The sequence below is a fragment of the Anarhichas minor genome, unplaced genomic scaffold (assembly GCF_050575085.1).
Source record: "Anarhichas minor isolate MPS153535 unplaced genomic scaffold, ASM5057508v1 ptg000051l, whole genome shotgun sequence".
Classification (NCBI taxonomy): domain Eukaryota; kingdom Metazoa; phylum Chordata; class Actinopteri; order Perciformes; family Anarhichadidae; genus Anarhichas; species Anarhichas minor.
This window is the reverse complement of record NW_027466497.1, coordinates 4,161,815-4,181,174: the sequence shown is the minus strand read 5'-3', so window position 1 is coordinate 4,181,174 and position 19,360 is coordinate 4,161,815. Positions and strand designations below refer to the sequence as shown.

Below are 19,360 nucleotides of genomic sequence, written 5' to 3'. Positions count from 1 at the left end.
TTTAATACTAGCAAACAACAACCAGTCACAAGTTGTTAATAGTTTTTTAAAATTATGATTAAATGAGAAAGTATCATATTTGTTTATGTATCGTAATTTAAGTTGTTAATGAACTTTTTAATTACATACAAACAGAACACGATTCTTTAATATATTAAAGATAATTATTTCTTGTATGATAAGGATTGTTTGACATAGAATCAACATATTGACTATCATAGTCGAGTCCCGGCCTTTTTGACATAAAAGTGCTGCTACGCTTAATGGCTTTTATTTTGAAAGTCGAAACCAGAAGTAGTCATATAGCGACTTTATAACTTTCTTTTTCACAGTTGTGCTGCTGCCTATCCCCGAGGTTGCGCTCTCCCCCACAGTGCGTGTGTCGGATCTCCCAGCGGTCAGACGCGCTGCTCGGTCTGCAGACAGCGGACTCCTCTGCTCCTCTAAAAGCACCGACACCTTAAAAGAACCTCCTGAAGCATGCAACAGACTCTGTGCAGAGGTTAGTGAGGACGGACGTCCCTGCTGCCCGGTACCCCGGAGTCGCGCTTTTGTTTGCAGTGAAGACCCACATTTTCTTTCCCCAAAAAACAATCTCCAGATATCCTGAAAATGGATCCTTTACAAAATGGGAATAATTGTGAGGAGGACTCGCAGTGTGCCAATGAGGAAGAAGAAACGGAAGAAGTGGATCCAAGAATCCAGGTGGGATTTTTAAAAATGTAATCCAGATGTGGCCACCAGTGACAGTGACATTGAGACCGAATTAAGAAGCCCAGTGAAAGTCAGGTTGTGTGGAATATTGTCTTGAAATGTGTTAACCTTACATTCAGTAGACTATACACACACACATAGATATACAGTAAAAACCAGGGAAATGTGAAATATTACCACTTTATTATATTAATGCAACAACTACTCCACTCAACACAAGTTATTTTCGTGAATGTGTCAACTGTGCATGATTTAATAGAATCTTAGATAAATAGAACGAAGAGTATTTGTTCCTTTAACGCTTTCTCAACACACACAAACACCCCCCCACCCAACTCACCCACCCACACACACACTGAAGGCTGCATGCTCAGCAATCTGGTAAACTGAAGTCACACAGTTGGGCCTCTAGACTCACAATCTGTTTTTTTCCCTCCGTGTCTCTCCATGAATGCCATGTTTCCTGTAAACAGGGAGAGCTGGAGAAGTTGAACCAGTCCACAGACGACATTAACCGCTGGGAGAGCGAGCTGGAGGTAAGACGAAGCACCAACCACCAGCACGACTGTCATTATCATCAGTGCCTCCCTCCCCGCTGGGGTAAACACTCCCAGTCATGGCTGAGCTCCAACACCCGCCCCGAGAAGCCATCGAGTCTCACTTTCAAAATCTCACTCTAAACAAGAGAGGAATCCTGTTGGAGCTGTGAGATTATTCATATTGTTTCCAGTTCGGTTTTAAGGACTTTTCCTGGCAGTGAAGTCATTGCATAGAAAACGGTTTACACGGAAAGTCTCGCAGAGATGGACATTTTCTAAATGTGGGAGCTGCTTCTGAGGGAAAATGTGGAAAAACTGAAGCAGCAGCCGTCACTCCTCCTTAATAACACTGCAGCGTATGAACTCTTAGGCCTAACTGTGATCTGAATGTTAAATATAATATTTAAATGGCACGTTTGGAGCAATCTAAATACCAGGTGCTCTCGTTGTTTTCTTTAAAAACACTTAACATTTTTAAAGCTACAAAACGCAGCGAGGAACAGCAGAAAGATGGATGGTAGTAGTTTTTATTTTTTTACAGCGCTCACTTGGATTTAAACGCTTACTAGAAAGGTTACTCTTCAGCAAAAGTCAAAACATTCCAGAGGCAGGCCATGTTTTTCTTTTCCTTAAAGTAGGCTTCTTCTGTTTCTCATTAAACCTTCACTCACGTCCGAATGCCACAAGCAAGTTGCACAAATAAATGTAACAACAGACAAAGATAGAGGACAGGATTTGTACACTTATTCAATGTTGGTACCGTTGTTATATATTGCTTTATTCATGTTTTCCAGCTAAATTATGGATAATTCTTATAGATCCAGTGCATCTTTACCCATGGGGGAGGGAGGGAATGAAACTGGCAATGTTTTGAAGCAACAGTTGTGTCACTGATAAAAAACAAACAGACACACGCAAACATAAAAAGAAAGGTGATTCATCGTGAGGCAGAATGAAAGTTGCAGAGCTGAAGAATGTGAAAAGTGCAGCTGCAGGCTGTTTCCCTGCCGAGTCTGGAGTTGATTAAAGACTGTGTACAGTAGATTCAGAGGATTCAGGAAAAGCCGAGGCAATGAGGTTAAATCCATGCTCATATTTGAGGCTCTCTATACTCTGCCAGCATAAAGGTAAAACCTCTCGTGGCAGAGATGCAAGATTGTGTTAGAGATGACGAGTGAGTCACATCCCCTAATATATATACATATGACCAATAGCGTACAGAATAAACTTCCCAGCCTGCACGCAGCGTCACCATCTCACTGCAGGAACAGGAAGTCAGGCAACGTGACGATGTCACAGGAAGTGTGCTTCCTGTAGCGCCCTCTTCCTTCTCCCTCTTTTGCCCTCTCTTGTATTCTTCCGTCAGTTTATCCAACAGGATGCAGGTTTCAAACTCCCCTCTCTGTGAATTGCAACACATGTAGACGCACAGTCGGTAACCCTGCCATATAGGAGATGACAGGCGCCGGCCATGAATAACAGGTCTACCGTCGCTGTGCCACCTTGGGCTTTACCCCAAAGAAATGTACACACACACACACACACACACACACACACACACACACACACACACACACACACACACACACACACACACACACACACACACACACACACACACACACACACACACACACACACACACACACACACACACACACAGATGTTGCCAATTTCGCAATAACAGTTCTCACAACATGAGTTCACCACCAAAGAATGTACGCTCAACAACCAAAAGTGACACACTGCTGCACTGTGTCTCAATGCATGTGCTTGTGTTTGGCTTATGGTTTAGTGATGACTTGAATTAGAAGAGTTGGGAGGCGCCAGGCCAAATTGATGACGGCCAGCAGGACATCACACGCCGCAAGGAAAGCCCGACCCGTGGCTAAAGCTTAAAACATTAAAGTCTGTGTAAAGTGAAATCTGGAATTTGTTTCTTAACACATTATACATGCCAGAAAATAATTGCTGAAAACGTGAAAAGTTTCTGATTATTGTGCTGAATTGTGGAGTTACACACTAACTGTACACATCAACCCTCGAGTGTGGTTTCAGAGCAGAGAATACCGCTTATTCTTTCACAATTTTGAAACCTAATTTTATATTCTTGCAGATTTTTTTCCATCGTTCAAATTTGGCTGGGTCCAAAAACTAAGAGTATCTATTACAATTCTTCAAAAATGAATATTGTGCACAGATAAATTCATATAACATTTCTTAATTAAAGTGATTTTAGCGTTTCTTCATCTAGATGAATTTGGCTTTAACAAATGTCATGTGGTGCGACCGTGACATTTAAAAGAACAAAGTATTTGCATTTCTGGTGAAATTTTGTAAACAATTACCTCATATTTGTGTTCTATAATGTCACAGCCGCCTTCTTAAATGTAGTGAACAAACTTATTTTCCCTGTAAAACTGAAAATGTTTAAAAAATACCATCCACTTAAGCAGACTATCAGTGAATATTATTTCAGCCACATAAATTCGCTATTTTAATTTGAGTTTTATAGTTATTATTGACCACAGGATGAGTGGTCAGTGTTGTGGAATATTTCTTATGACTAGTCGGGAGAAGAAAGTTGAGGTTTTCTATCAATATAAAGTAAAACAGAGTTTTGATGAACGATCAAGGTTTGTAAAGTCAATTTATTTGCTTGCAAGCAAAGAGAACAGTCTCACAGACACATTGCAGTGATCTGCATGAGTGCTCTGCCCAACAGTCAGAATGCATGGACATTTATACTCAGACAGCTTCCTGTTATCTGCTTTAGCTAACAAGAATACACAAAGAACACAGTTAAAGGCAGGTCATCCTTCGAGCCTTAGTATACTTGATCATTTAAGACAGTCAGGAAGATGCTTTATCTCCTGTTTGCAAATCCCTTTGTTCACAGTCTGCCTTACAATAAACAGTTTAAACTCACAACAGATGCTTCCTTTGAAGCCACTGTGACATTGTTAAAATGACCATTGCAGAGACAGAATAGACATTCTTTACCCTCACACATCATATCTGCATGCAAAGGTTTACGCCTTTACAACTTCAGATAACGCGTCTGCAAAGGAAGTCAAAAGTATTTCAAACAGAGGATCTCTGTTAATCAAGGCCTCTCTGTGTCTCTGTCTTACGAAGAAGAAAGAAACAGTGCACAATGATAACAGATAACAAGACACCTGGATACTAAACTAATTAAAGTCATCTACTGAAACTACAGTTTGGTGTCTGCTCTTTTAGGACTTACATTCCTTAAACCTGTACATGAGACTATGACATATTTTCCCATTACATCAGTAAATCAGGGGATCAATAGACAACGAATTATATGGGAAAAATATATATATATATTGTGTGTGTGTGTGTTTGTGTAGGACTGCCGTCAGCGGTTTCGCGCGGTGCTGGTTGAGGCAACAGTGAAGCTGGACGAGCAGGTGAAGAGGATCGGACGAGCTGTGGACGACTCCAAACCGTACTGGGAAGCCCGCAAAATAGCACGACAGGTAGACAAACACACAAACACACACACACACAGCTGGAGTGACTGAGGTCAGCAGACAGCGAGTGTGAGGGCAGGCTTACTGAGGATTACCGATGAGAAGTTTAAAGAGCTCAGTTTATATCTACTTAAAGGGAGCACAGTCACATGATACCTATTTTTAAACTCAGTCACACCTCTGTGTCCTAAGCTAGTGTCACATACACACAGTGTGTGGAAGAGAAGTTGAGCTGCACTGAAACTGCTAGACTTGCCATGTTTTCCACAATCTGTGTTGCCTCCTTTGCTGCGCTGCTGCAGGTAGATGCAAAGTAGGTGTTGAAGTGCGGTCCCCTCTCCAATGGGTCACGTCCTTTCACTGTTCAATTGCTCCGCCCTGTTGAGGCTTTGATCTGATTGGGCAGCACCAGAAATTTAGAGTCCGGCGCCCCCCCCCCACTTCTCTGCCAATGAGGAAGAAGCTTATGAGTCGTTCATCAGAAGCATAAGGCTGACATTGGTGTCATAGCTGAGCTCTCCAATGGGGATTACTGGGAGGTTTTGAATTTTGATGGGACCTGCTTTCATGTGAAAAGATCCAAAGCCTTCCTTAACTTTGCCTGTCTCTGTGTGTGTGTGTGTGTGTGTGTGTGTGTGTGTGTGTGTGTGTGTGTGTGAGTGAGAGAGTGAGATCAAGGGGATTATATAGAGCAAAGCCGATGAATCCCCCGGTTAAACTGGCGAATTGTCTGGTCATGATTTATGGATGAATATTTAATATTTAATACATGACCTACTTTAAAGGGATTCAAATGCTTAGCCTCACTGACCTCAACACACACACTGTTGTACCTACCCCCACCCATAAGCCAGTCTCCCCCAACCCCCCATGTTTATACTCCTACATTCCAACAAACTGGGGTGTGGTGTATAGGAATTTGCCTCTAGTGTCCCATCTTTTGTCCTTTTTACCCAGCATTGTCTTCAGCACCACCGTCTGTCTGTCTGTCTGTGCCCCCTCTCTCCCTCCCTGTTTCATCACCTCTCTCCACGTCCTCACCCCACATCTCTCCAGAAAACTGTAAATGGGTTGAATTTCAAGAGAAAAGGCGTCAGACAGGATGACAGTGTTCGGCACGTGAATTAAAAAGGAGTCATGAGCACGGCCAGGTCATGCTTACACGACGAGACAGCGTGTTCATGGTATTTCAGAACAAAACCATGGTATTGTTTGCCCTCACAGACGGTCAGATATCGTGGGATCTGTGACATCAAGTTAATTACCGGATAACAATGCCTTTCATTTGCATGCCGTCACCATGCTCAGCAGGCTTCTGTGCCACAAAGGTAACGGCAAAATTGTGTCCCTCCACCTTTGATGCACGTTACTCACAGAGGCAGAGATTCGCAGAGTCACTGTGTTCGGTCAGCTTAGCTACTGACAACACGATGAGTAAACGCCACCCCGGCATGAGAAGGGACGTGTGCTGCTGCTCTGTCCAGGAAGTCCCGTGAAGGACGGTGACTTCTGGGTGACTTTTTTTTTATCTCCAACTTGACAAAAGCCATTGATGGATGGTGTTAAAGTCTCCTCGCTCATGTTTTCTCCTCATCAAATAGCTATCATCGTCCTTCTGTTTTCCCTGCACCCCCTCTCTTCTCTCAGCCTGGGAAATGGGTCATGATGGAGGGACAAAGACGACAGATTAGGCGCAAAGAGCAATTTATCTTCCCACTCCCTTCCTCTCTCTCGTCACCTTCTCGAAGGGGCCTCTTCAAACCTCGCTAGGTTACCTAATCATTCGAGATATCGCAACAATACAGACACGAAAGACGCCCGCTTTCGGATTTTCGGACAATTTGCGCGAGACGATGCAGATCTGCGCTTGCTCACGTCACTGTTGGAGCCTTTATCATGAACATGGGCCGACAGTGGCAGGGGGTCATGTCACAGGGGTTAATGTAAACAGAAAGACAGGGAAGGCCGTGAGAAAAAGCTTGTAACAGCTGAGAGAACTACACCGACCTTTTGAGAGTTGTTAAAGCTGTTTAACGTGAAATGTGTCGCTCATAGTGACGAACACAGAACTGCAATTCCCCCTCAACTCTATATTTTAGTACGTTTAAGCGCAATATTTTGGTTTTACGTCACAAATTTACTGTTTTAGGGTGCTTTCACACCTGTAGTTTGGTTGTGTGCAGAACCTAGCACCGGACGTAGCTCAAATTGTGACGGACCATTGGAGAGTATTGTGATTCCACTCTTATACATTTGGTTAAGGTGTCAAATCGGTAACTAATGCACTGCACACTAAGTATAGGCATATAATTACTAAACCTTTTCTAAAATAAAGCACCGATTAGCAAATTAAGGTAGAAGAAATAACTCAACTGACAACTATTTGTATGATCCATTTCATTGCAGCTTGGGTCAAGTTCTCTTTCCCGTCATCTATTGCTTTTGAGAAAATACATTTGGATTTCAATCTGTTTGAAACTGTAGAAATAGTCTTTAGTTTTAACATGAATAGACGGCTTTATTTCATAGTTAAAAATGGCCATTCAGCTGCAACAATAATCCATTCAAAATGCTTAAGGATAGAAAGACAAACTGGAGTTGTTACCATTGTAGTATAGAGTCAATGCAGACAGACAAATCAGTTAAAACAGAAAAAGGGACTTACAGGGTGGTATAAAATGTCAAAGGGTTGAACACGTACAATAAGTGATTTCCCTTCAGCTTGAAGGGAAACGTGTCCCATTAAACTGTTGCTCTGTACAAAATGTTCTCTAACCCCATAAAGCTTTTAAAAAGGACCAGAGGACGAGTAACAGTGGGACGGCCCGCTGTTGCATAATGTCTCAGATGCATGTCAAATGATGCCAGAGAGTTGTTCTTAGATGTGTCTGCTGCAACCTTTCTGCCTGCTTTAAACCATTTCACCTTCTTAAACTGAAGATCTGCAAGATGTGTAGGAGGGCTAGGATGTTGTGTTCTTTTATCTGTGATTTATGTTTGATATGTAGAGGTAGGTATGGATTATGATGTTAGTGTGTGTATGTATATGTTACAGCCCCAGCTAAATTCGATATTGTTGCTTCATCTTGGAACAAGTTCTTATGAAATTCTTTTTGGTTTATTTTTATGGCTTTAATATTATACTTTCACCAGAAAGTGATGGTGATTGTCCAAGATAAATCCCTGCTATAACACATTTCCATGTGGGAATCCTCATCTGCAAATTTTTATGCTTTCACAAGATAAAAGATCGCAATGAAATTTACAAATTACCCAGATAACCCGGTTTTCTTCATCATTTATCTTATTCGTTTTTTCTGTAACTGCTTAGTATTCAGCCAATACATTGACCTTTAAGTCACGCCTGTCTGAGTGGAGAGAGTGGGTCCAAATATGTCCAGCATGACGGGATGAATCCACCTACTGACTGGAACTATGGGCAGGAAAAGCCCACTAACAGAGTGTCAGATTTTCTTAGCGACAAAGCTCCTGTTTGTCAATTGGATGAAGGCACGCTTGTCTTTCTGTGTGTGTGTGTATCTGTGTGCGATCTCCTCGCCCCTCTACGGGTGTCATAAGGAATCAACAGTGGTTCTTCCAGAGGAAATGTAGGTCATAAGATACACACAGACACACACTGGAAGCAGCACAAAGACAACTGCTGCACTCATACCATGTGAGAACAAAGGCTGGGCCAACTTGCTGGTAGAAATTTGTGTCAAATTAATGTCACAACGCTATGATTCAAGCTCTGTCAGCTTTTTCACACTTGCCACTTCATAACCGAGTGAAATGCCTATGCATCATCAAACCCTGTCTTTAAACAGGAAACCTGTAGCTACCTTGCTTTCACACTTGATGTTATTAGGCCTATAACTGATTCTTCTCTTCGATCTCAAGGCCCAGGTCGAAGCCCAAAAGGCCACTCAGGAGTTCCAGCGGGCGGTTGAGATCCTGCGGGCGGCTAAGGAGACCATCGCCCTGGCCGAAGAGAGGCTGCTGGAGGAGGACAGCCGCCAGTTTGACTCCGCCTGGCAGGAAATGCTCAACCATGCCACACAGAGGGTACGAAACATGATGCAAGACAGCTGCAAAATACGGAAAAAGTTCCAAGCTTACAAGTTTGTGCATGAGGGTTGAGGTTTGAAGCTGCCGATTGTGAAAGTGAAACTATGACAATACTGAAATGTCCCATCTTTTGCTTGGTTTCTACAATTAATAAAAAAAACACTCGATTGTTTCAGGTAATGGACGCAGAGCTGGAGAGAACGCGCAGTGAGGCCGAACACAAGAAAACTGCAGCCAATTACAACTCCTGCATCAGCCACATGAGGCAGTTGGAGAAGAAACTCAAACGCTCCATCAACAAATCCAGGTCTGTGCCGTTGTCTCCGCTCTGAATGTTTCCTTTTCTTTTTCCCCCTGCTTGGGCCTCGCTGTGTGTGTGAAAGCAGGGCTAATTTGATGTCATCTGATGCAGGCCAGATGTTTCATTTGTTGGTTGTGCTGTGTTGGGGTGTGCTCCCTTTGTAAGAGCCAAGGAATGTGTCTGCTCACAGAGGAGTGTTATTCTTCCAGTAGTTTCTCCAGTGACAGTCTGCACGGTTTCTCCCTCTCTCAGTTTTTCTTCTTTTTTCTCCCCCTGTAGGCCGTATTTTGAACTGAAAGCCAAGTATTATCTACAGCTTGAGGTATGTATGTTTGCATGCTTTTAAACAATTTAAAATGTGAGCATAAACAGTTCAAATTACTGGAGTTGTAATAACTTTCCATCAAGCTCCACCATTGTTCAAAGTTTTAAAATGTCAAATACTTTGGTTTATGACCAAATACCATCAAAACTAATGAAGGCTGTACTTTAGTCTTAATGAGCAAATGTTAGCATGCTAACATACCAACATGCTAAACTGAGAAGGTGAACATTGTAAACATACAAAAGATGCTCTGTAACAAAGAAAGCATGAGAAGCTCTGCCAATGTTTTTGAAATGGTATACACTTAGTCTCCCCCACCTCATTGGGAAGTGTTACATTTGCATAAAAATATTTTTCATATATATATATTCATTAAGAAAATTTGTTAGCTAGGTTATTCGCAAACGTTCATTGACATTTCAGTGTCAGACTGTTGTGTGACTTATGAAAAATGGGCCCAATATATATATTTTGACTATGGAGCAAAAGAATGAAGTCAATCTGTGTTCAGGTTCACTTCTCCTATTGAAGTTAATCGACTCAGGACTTGCCCTAAAGGGGCGGGGCAGTGGTGAAACCACCTTGATACAAACCGGTGTTCCACTATTCCATAGTACAGCCTCACAGGGCTACATGACTGTAGACTCTTAGTCGTGTTCACTTAGGAAGGAAAGCAATACCCCTAAATGTGTAAATGTCATGCTCACTAAGCTTAGGACACACTGTCAAAATGTAAATATTTACATGTAAACAGTTTTACCAAGACGGTGCGTTCACTAAAAAACTGTTTCAATCCTCGTAGCAACTCAAGTGCCTTGTGGATGAGCGTCAGGCCAAAGTTGTGGTTGCCAAGACCGACTACCGCACAGCATTACGCAACCTGGAGAGCATTTCTGAAGAGATCCACGCCCAGCGACGCTCCCTCGCCATGGGCACCAGGGAACAGGGTGTCGGAGCGGAGGGAGATGGGCCCGACGAGGACATCACCAACTTCAAAATGGAGTCAGACGGTCTGTCAAGTGAGTACAACTATATGCAACCACATTATTCATCAACATTTAGTTTTTGTTTTGTTGGTGCATCCGTGTGTGTGTGTGTGTGTGTGTTTCAGTGGTGTCCGTATCAATCGATGAAGAGGGCAGTCACAGTAGCAGCTCAGAGGAGGACACAGATACTCACTCCACCTCCTCCCGAGACACTCACTCCACCTCCTCCCGTGACATGCCCTCTCCCTCCTCCTCCTCCTCCCAGCCCTCCACCTCTGCCTCCACCCCCCTGGACATGCCCTGCTCTCAGCCCTCCTCACCCTACACCCCCTGCTCGTGCTTCTCCTCCTCTCCCCCAGTCCCCTCTTCCTCCTGTCCTGGCGAACAAGAGTTAGCGAGCCCCTGTAGTCCTCATGACCCAGAGTCGGTGTGGGGTTCTCGGCATGCCTCGCCTCTCCTGGGCCCTCGCAGCCAGTGCAGTGGAGCTTCTTCTCCAGACTGCGACCAGGAGAGAGGTGTGTGTTCATCACATCAGTGTGTACATGTGTGTTGACTTCTGATGTGATGCTTCATCCTTTATGTTAAAAGTTTTGTCGCTTTAAAAGCTTTAAAAAAAAAAAAAAAAGTTCAACCTTTACTTTTGTGATACACTTCTACTTTTTAAAAAGTTTGACTAAAAGATCAGTACCAATTTCATGTTTCAAGTGCGTTAAGGAGAGAGCTGGAGTAAAACATTTTTTATTGTGCGAAAAACAGCATCCTGTTCACCATGCTAGAGGCGGATTGCATTTACTGGAAAGAGTTAGGTTTTCAGTAAAGTTCTGTTTCAGTCAGCAAAGGTAAATTGGTATATCATTGCTTTACTTTAAGCACATTTATTCACAGTTGCATGCCCTCCTTTTCTGTGTGTTGCAGGTGACAGAGCAGAGGGAGCGGAGGCAGCGCTAGAAGCTGGTTTGAACAAGCTAACCTTAACTGGAGCTCCAAAACAAGAAGGGGACTCCGGGGATGAACAAGATCCCCATGTCATTAACCCCGAAATATCCTCTCCCAGCTCAGCCACTACCATTCTGTTACTCAACAGTGTCTAATAAAACTTCTGTCTGGGCTCTGTGGCAGAGGACTTGGAGCAGGGCAGGAGGATATGCTAAATCTAAGCGATGAGAGAGCAACCTACACACCCCAAAGCTCAAACCAACCTGACATTGCGTCTCCATATTGTCTTAACATCCGATGGTGTCATATTAGAAGGTGCTACAAGTAGTGTATTTGAACATCAGTACATCATTTTCAAGTAAATTGTGAACCTGTGGTGTAAACAAATAAGAGCAGGGACGGGAGGATTGGTCTGTGTTGGTGTCATTAGTGCTGACATTATTCAAAAGATTGCATTTGTCATGAATCTCCTTTCTGTTGCAAAGAGGGTGTTTGTTGCCATTGAACTGACTTCACCAGCTCAGTCTATTTTGTGCCGGAAAATAATTTGCGTTGTACAGCAGTATGGGGAATTGTCTTTCTCTTGACATATTGTAGAGACTGTCAAACTTCTCAATGTGTAACCAGCTTTAAAGTAATGTTTCAAAATGAATGTCATAATACATGTATTGATGTAAACATACTATAGTTGGCACCACTAGGAGAAGTCAACAGTGAGCCTCTTTTTGGATCTGTATCTAAACATGGAGGATCAAAATGGGACAAAACAAGATGTCGAATGTTGGATCATTTCATTTCTTGTTCTGCCTTGATTATTGAGCTCCGCTTTTAGCTCCTAAATGTGAAGTTGAAATGTAGGACGCAGAGACTGTTTTGGGGGAGTAATTATCAAGGAGGAACGAGGAGTGCATGCAGTACTCCGAGCACTAAACACCAGAAGAGACTCTCTTCAGGCGGGACTGAACACAAGTGGTCTTCCATTTGGATTTGTGAATGAATGTTTTGAGTGCAGATCACCATCTGATGTGGTGGTGATTGAGCACGTCTGTTGTGCTTTTGGGAAATGCTCAAATACTACCTGTAGTACAGATATTCTATATTTATACTCCTGTATTCTTGTATATGAACAGTGGTTTGTGGTTACTATTGTTATTGTTTAACACAAAATAAGCAATAAATATGTGCTACATTTATCAGATTATTTTTATATCAGTTTTCAACAATGTTTGTTAGCACTTAAGGTTATAAATATAATTATTGATCATCAAAGCCTTTTGAAATAGGCAGAATTATACTTTTAAACAAGATAATATGGTATAATCAACTATCAGGGAAGATATGAGATTGCATTGAACAATTAAAGTGACTGTGTCACATTTACACCTTACTCATGATATAGTAGAAATGAGAGAGGTTGTTAGGACCCTAAGAGAGGCTCTTCACAAAAGAGGTCCAAAATAATCAAAAGAGTCAAGGAGTTGCAGGAAATAACATTCAATTTATTGATGAACAAGATAAATGACAATAAAAAAAACACAAACAAAGTCAACCTAACCCAAACTTACCAACAAAAGGCTGATGGGCCGGCCAAAATAAACAAAAAGAAGGAAAGACACCCAGACCAACCCACAATGGGCCGTAGGATCTGGACTCTCCCCTCTAACCCTCACAAAAAAAAAAAGAAAAAGCACTATTTTTCAGTAGAGATTGTCAAGTGTGAGTATTCTAGCAGTACACTTGACGTTCCTACACAAAATTACAAGCTTTGCTTCATAATCGAAAATCATCTTACCTCACAGATGTGAATTCAAAGCGACCTTTGAACATCCAGAAAACATAATACTTCCAGCCAAAAATAAACTAACCAACCTTATTCTATTAAAGTAGTACTATTTAAAAAAACAACGTATGTTGCAAATATGCTGCAGTGAGAAGGGATTGTCAAGTGTGACTATTATAGCAGCACAATGTACAGGCTTTGCTCCAATAATCTCATCACACATTACACATAAGAATTAAATATTTGCAAAATATGTTATTAATTAAGATTCTTCTATTCATATCTGTTGACAATAAAGCAAACATTAAAAAAAATACAAAATAAAACAATCCGTTTTCTCTAAATAAAGTACTATTTTGAATAATTACGTTTTAAATATACAACTGAGTAGAGATCAACAAGTGTGAGTATTGTCGCAGGACACTTGAGCTGTCTACCCAAACTTACATGCTTCGTTCCATTATTAAAAATCCTCTTATCTCAGAAACTGTGAAGAGTGAAATGTTTTCAAAATCTTTCATCCATTAGCAGAGATTCATCAAATCTGGTGAGAATAACCAAAAAATATGATACAACCCCCTCCCCCCCATCCCTACTCTCTAAATAAAATATACTGCAGTGAGTACAGACAATTGAGTCGTCTACACAAACTTGCATGCTTTGCACCAAAATAAAATTTTAAAAAGTGTTTACCTTACATACGTGGGATCACAGTGACTTTGACAAATAAACACCAAAATCCAGTCAGTTCATCCTCGAGTCCAAGTCCACGTTATGTTTGAAAAGAAATTCCTTGCAGGTTTTTCTGAGATATCGCGTTCACAAAAATGGAATGAATGGTCGTACCGGACAGACAGACAGCACAATGCCTCCAGGCATAAACAAAATCAACTGTATTCATTCAATGAATTACTAGTTTGAATAATGCATGTCGTGAATATGCTCTGGTGAGTATTGTCATTATGATCTCTTACCTTACCAATGAGGTTACCTTACTCAACATGCACAAAAAACATTGACGTGAGCGTCTAATGGGCTTGCTACTTCCAAATGTACAGCTCGACTGACCAGGCAAGTGAAGATCACAACCCACCGCTTCTTTTCACTTCTATTGGTCCAAAGTAGTCGAAAACCACATGGGTAAGGGGATGGTAGATCTGGAAACATCCGATCCTCTGGAAGGTCAGTCATTTTCTGATCTCCAACAGTTGAAGTTTCCTTATGGAGCAGTTTGCTTTCACTTGCCACCCTTTGTCCAAGAGTGCAAGTTGAAGCAAATGGTGGACTTATCTGCTTCTCTTATGTCATCCACTGATAGATTTCGTGATCCATGTGTCACCTTGAGCTGGTTCACGTTGTCCTTTAAGAAATTGCAAGAGTACTTTCCAATTTCAAATCTTTAAGCAGATTGGCTCTATGATGTTTGGGGATATTCACAAGTACTTTGCTGCCGTTACTGACCCATTGGTTCGAGCTTGATGATACCTCCATGCACTTTTTGTCCTCCTCTGACATTTCTTTCATCTCTTCTTACTCTTTCAGAGAATTCCTGAAGATATTGCATGATGAGGAGTTCCTTCAGATTAGCAACTGATATCCAATTGACATCACCGGTCTGGTTTCCACAGCAGTACAAAAATGAATGGACCATACTAGCCATCCAAATGGAGTTCAAACAATAGAACAATGTTTCCTGACCCCTTTTCCTCAGGAGAACTGTACTTTCACATGCTTTAGGATTCAGCCGCTTCATCCGATTCTCTGTGCAAAATGACAGAGCTGCCCGGACCAAGGAATGCATAGGTCAAGATTAACTTATTTCCTTTATCCTCCTTGACTTGGACTGGCGCTATGGCTACTGCACATCCCTTTCCGGCCCCGTTAGCTTCACATGCTGAACCAAGTGAATTGCTGACAAACGCTCCTTTTATATCAGGCTTTTGTTGAAGTTCCTGGTTTGTGGTTTCCATACTCCATATGGGTGACCCCTTTCACAAGTTTGACATGTGCAAGTCGTTTTTGCAGTCCTTGCACAGTTCACATTTTATTAAATATCCAAAACACAGACCATTCATTTTTAGAAAATTAATCGTGTGGATGAGTTTTAAACTGTGGGCCATTTTTCCCACAACAACAGGAAGTTTGGATGCAATTGACCTCAAATTAGAGGGAATATCAAGTTCAACCATACACTGTAAATCCTGCATAACATTACCGTACCCTCTTAAGTACATCGCACAAGCGCTTTTCCATAGTCAGCTTTCATGGCTGTTGAGTTAAATGCCTTATCCAAATAAGCACCAGTTACTTTGAATTAGTTCCCAAAGTGATCCTTCAATAGCCGTTTGACTTCTGCATAACCTCTGCATGCATCCAAAAGCAGACTGCTGCAAAAAGGTCGCTGGGCCGGCTCGAGAAAGTGGAGCCTGTCATGATTGATAATGTTATTTTCCTCCATTAGGTGTTGAAATGTCTGCATATATGATTGGTTTGCCAGGGGATTGCCATCCAATACTGTAATCTCCTGTGACAGCTAGCTTTTGTTGCTTGATATGGTCAGCAATGCATTCTGGAAGGATGAGACTTTTGTTGATTGCTGCGTGGACTCATATGTTTCTGAAGTGGTGTTTTGGGCACCACACTCACTTGCATAAACTATACAAGTGACACCACAGTATCCAAAAAGTCAGTTCTTTTTTTACTGGCTTCCAAATAAGCCTTCAGTCCATCTCGAGTTGAATCAACCTTTGATCCTTCATTTCAAGGCTTTTGGGGGGGGGGGGGGGAGTACTATTTTAGCAGCAGATGATGCAATTTTTATTTTACAGCTCCATTCGTTCCGGTTTTGTTTTTAGTGTCACTTGAACTTGCAGTGCATGTTTGTCCTTTAATGCAGCAGCTCAGGCTAGCATTTTCAGCAGCTGCTGTTTTTACATGCTGACCTGGAAAAATAGTTCAGTTCCACTTATTCTTCTTCCACAAAAAGTGTAATGGAACCAGTTACCAAATCATGAACTAGGGTGTGTGAGTGCAGTCAACTGAAAATATTTAATCCCAGGCTTGGTCATGATTTCGCACCCGACTTATCTGTCAGGGATAGGTTGCACAATTCTTCCGGTAAGCCATGAGTTGTGAGGTGCTGAGTAATCAACAGAGTCATGAGCACCATATCTCCGGGAATGAAGTTGCTCCTGACACTTCACCACTTATGACACACGGACGCTCTTGAAGTAGAGCAAAGTATTCCTTAATTAATCCATCATTTCCAAAACAATTCGAATTTACCCTCCTTTTGGTACCGTCCTGATGGAAACGACATGGCCTTAAGAAGCAAAAGTTTAGGGCTTCTAAGTCATTGGGATCAGTGGATGCTCTGGTAATGGGACGGCTGTTAATAGCTTCTGCTTCACAGACAACAGTGTGATGACCCTCTTTATCAAGGTTCTGCACCTTCAGGCTGTAGTTCAGGATCTTCCTCCCATGGCGTTGCAACATCCTCTCAGAAAGACTGCCATGAAAGTGCACTTTCCAAATAGGCAGAAGCAATTTTCTATGCATTACCAAAATGTACTTGCAGCAAAGCTTTTGCTTCAACATATCCTCCGTCATGGGCCATATGAAGACAGTTTCTGACAAGCTCAAGGCTGCCCCCTGGTGTACTGTTTGAGGAAGTTTAAGCAGTGTTTAGGGTCGTCAGTCTTCTCTTCAATGCTGTGCTCAAAAGCCCCTATAAATGTGTGTAGTGCAAAGGGTCACTGTCAGAAACCGGAAAGGAAGAGACAGCTGCTGAACCAACAAGGCTGTTCATTTTGTGTCTCCGATCCCTGCTGCTTGGTGCTGAAACTGTGGATGCGATTGTGTGATTTTTCTTATTGCACATTGATGTATCGTTTCCTCTGAGCGTCAACCATGTGAGTTGAGGTTGTAGATCTTGAGATACATTTCTCACTTTAGGTCCGGTGTTTAAAATGTGGGTCGGGCTGGCCGTTAATGTCAGAGTTCATGCCATTGGAATTCACATATGCGATACAAGCAACACAAAGCCCTCCATCGCCTCTTAGCACGTCCACTTCAGCCATTGATCCGGGTATTTCCACTTAAAGTTCCAATTGCTCCTTTTTTCCCCCCCTTGGCTCCTCTTGTTCTTCCAATGCATGTTTGTCCTTTAATTCCCTTTGTTGTGCATTGAGAGCGTCCATGTGAGCCTCAGCTTTAATGGGTGCTGAAAATATAGTTGAGACACTGGCGCTAGTTCCAGCAGAGCTTTGCTTGCCAGACACTCAGCTTCCAGTGTTTGACACATCGCATGGTTTAATCTCATCTTGTGTGACAGAGGATTCAACATTTTGCCCAGAGTGTTTTAAAACTTGACTCCTCATCATGGTGTGCATCAGACATCTCATTTGTGGCAACATGTGGAATGGTATTGCTTATTTGAATCCCAGTTTCAAAAAAACATTGCTGTGCATCCTCAATAAATCCGTTGCTGCATTCGAATAGCAAACCATTTTATTTTTCCTGTTCCTCTTTAGGAAGTAAATGATTCACAGACACATGTAACAGGGTTGTTTCCTCAACCACTTCAGTTCAATTTCTGAAGTTGAGGATGCACTTGTGGGGCATTGTCATCCTTTTGCATGAAATCCTTTGTCTTTTATTACACACCTTTTGTGAACCTTTGCTTGCACTCATTCTGGAGCAAGGCACAAAAGCCTTGGCAGCAAGTTTGAATCCTCATTTGTGTTCATCCAGTTTGACTTTGATCCAATCTTCCCCATTTCACAATAGCAAACGTGCAACAAATCATCCCATCAACACAGCCCAATAAATGATCAATCACACAGTAGAATTAACACCAAGTACCATATAACACCTCTGCCGCTTTGTCGATAGCCGTCAGGCTTTTATCCTTGTAGCAGCAATGAATGAACTGCTCACCAATAGAGTCACACAATACCACAAACAAAAAAAAAAAAAAAAAACTCGACTTCTGAAGCATTCAAATCATGTCATGTTGAAGTTTAGTGTTGAGTGAGTGGGGACAGGCTTAAGTCCTTTTATCAGTGTTCTAGGTAGTCGTATTTTTACAAGATACATATTCAAATTGCAATTAGGATAAAGTGCAGGACACTTTGCTTGATAATATAATGTATTATCCGGATAGGCCTACTTTTAATATGCATGTAATGCCCTTTGTTCTCTTTCACAGGGTTTTTGAAATTAAATCATTCTTAGCTCATACCAGTCCCCCATGATCCTCCCCTTTCTCCTCCTTTGATAAGTGCATTTGACAAGACTGACGGACATCATTGAAATAATTGATTGTTTTTGATTAAATATTTCCAAACCTCCGTTGACATGATCAACATTTCCACCATCCACCAGCACAGCTTATATGTCATTCATTGTTTTTGTGCATTTGCATGATCAAAGTTTTCCCCCGTGGAGTGCTTTGAGGATTTTAACCTTTAAGTCTTAAGGCTGTCAGTCATGTTGGTTTTTGTGTGTTTTAGGCTGTGTGTTGCAAACATTGTTGCTCCGTTGCTGCGTGTCATACAAAGCAGCATTTCCTTTTTGCCGATCAAACTAATTAATTCACACACAGCCTGCTCAAATGTACACATTGCATTTTCCATTTTTTTTTAAACCACCGGTATGATTCCCGTTTGATCATCAAACATCCGATAAAGTTACTCGATTAATAGCGTAGCAATCATAGACTGCGTGTAAGAAGAAATTAATTTACTCACGAGTGGGCCCAATCTGTCAGCTCCCACGTGTCCCTCTTTTCCAATGCAAACTGCGTGTGTCTCCTTAGTCCTGGTGAAGTTTTTCGACTTGATAAAGTGGCCAACAAAGGTATTTTCTTAAAAAAAGATTTCGAGTTGAATATCAAATATAACAGAAACTTCTACTACTATTTCAGCGGTGTACTCTTACAGCTGTAAGCGGTTTGCTCCCCAGTCTCATCAGGTGTCATCGATCTCCTTAATTAAATACACATAAATGCAGGAGCAGGGCTGAACCAATAGGTGACGTGGCAAGGTATAATCTCACAGAAATAAATCAACATTCATTTTTAGAATAACCATTTAACCAACCACATAGCATGTTCGTAATCGAAATAAAACCTTTAAATCCTGCAGAATTATTTTTTCAAGTGTCTAGAATACACAAGATTCATTAAGTAAAATGAAAGATAAACACTTGGAAC

At 41.7% G+C, this 19,360-nt stretch overlaps 1 protein-coding gene across 1 annotated transcript; it reads left to right on the top strand.

The window, feature by feature from the left end:
• The first annotated feature begins 411 nt into the window (after window positions 1-411).
• On the top strand, window positions 412-12,559 carry LOC142972109 (SH3 domain-binding protein 5-like). The gene is made up of 9 exons (XM_076112931.1): window positions 412-705; window positions 1,188-1,250; window positions 4,628-4,756; window positions 8,651-8,815; window positions 8,995-9,125; window positions 9,399-9,441; window positions 10,247-10,463; window positions 10,556-10,945; window positions 11,346-12,559. Exons 1-9 carry the CDS (start codon window positions 613-615, stop codon window positions 11,519-11,521), a joined length of 1,407 nt encoding a protein of 468 aa, XP_075969046.1. The 5' UTR covers window positions 412-612; the 3' UTR covers window positions 11,522-12,559.
• The last annotated feature ends 6,801 nt before the right edge of the window (window positions 12,560-19,360 follow it).

Excerpts from the sequence above, each read along its gene's own strand:
- LOC142972109 (XM_076112931.1), top strand. The coding sequence starts at position 613 with ATGGATCCTTTACAAAATGGGAATAATTGTGAGGAGGACTCGCAGTGT. Across the intron at positions 4,757-8,650 it reads CCCGCAAAATAGCACGACAG|GCCCAGGTCGAAGCCCAAAA; the intron begins GTAGACAAACAC and ends TTCGATCTCAAG. Across the intron at positions 9,126-9,398 it reads CGCTCCATCAACAAATCCAG|GCCGTATTTTGAACTGAAAG; the intron begins GTCTGTGCCGTT and ends CTCCCCCTGTAG.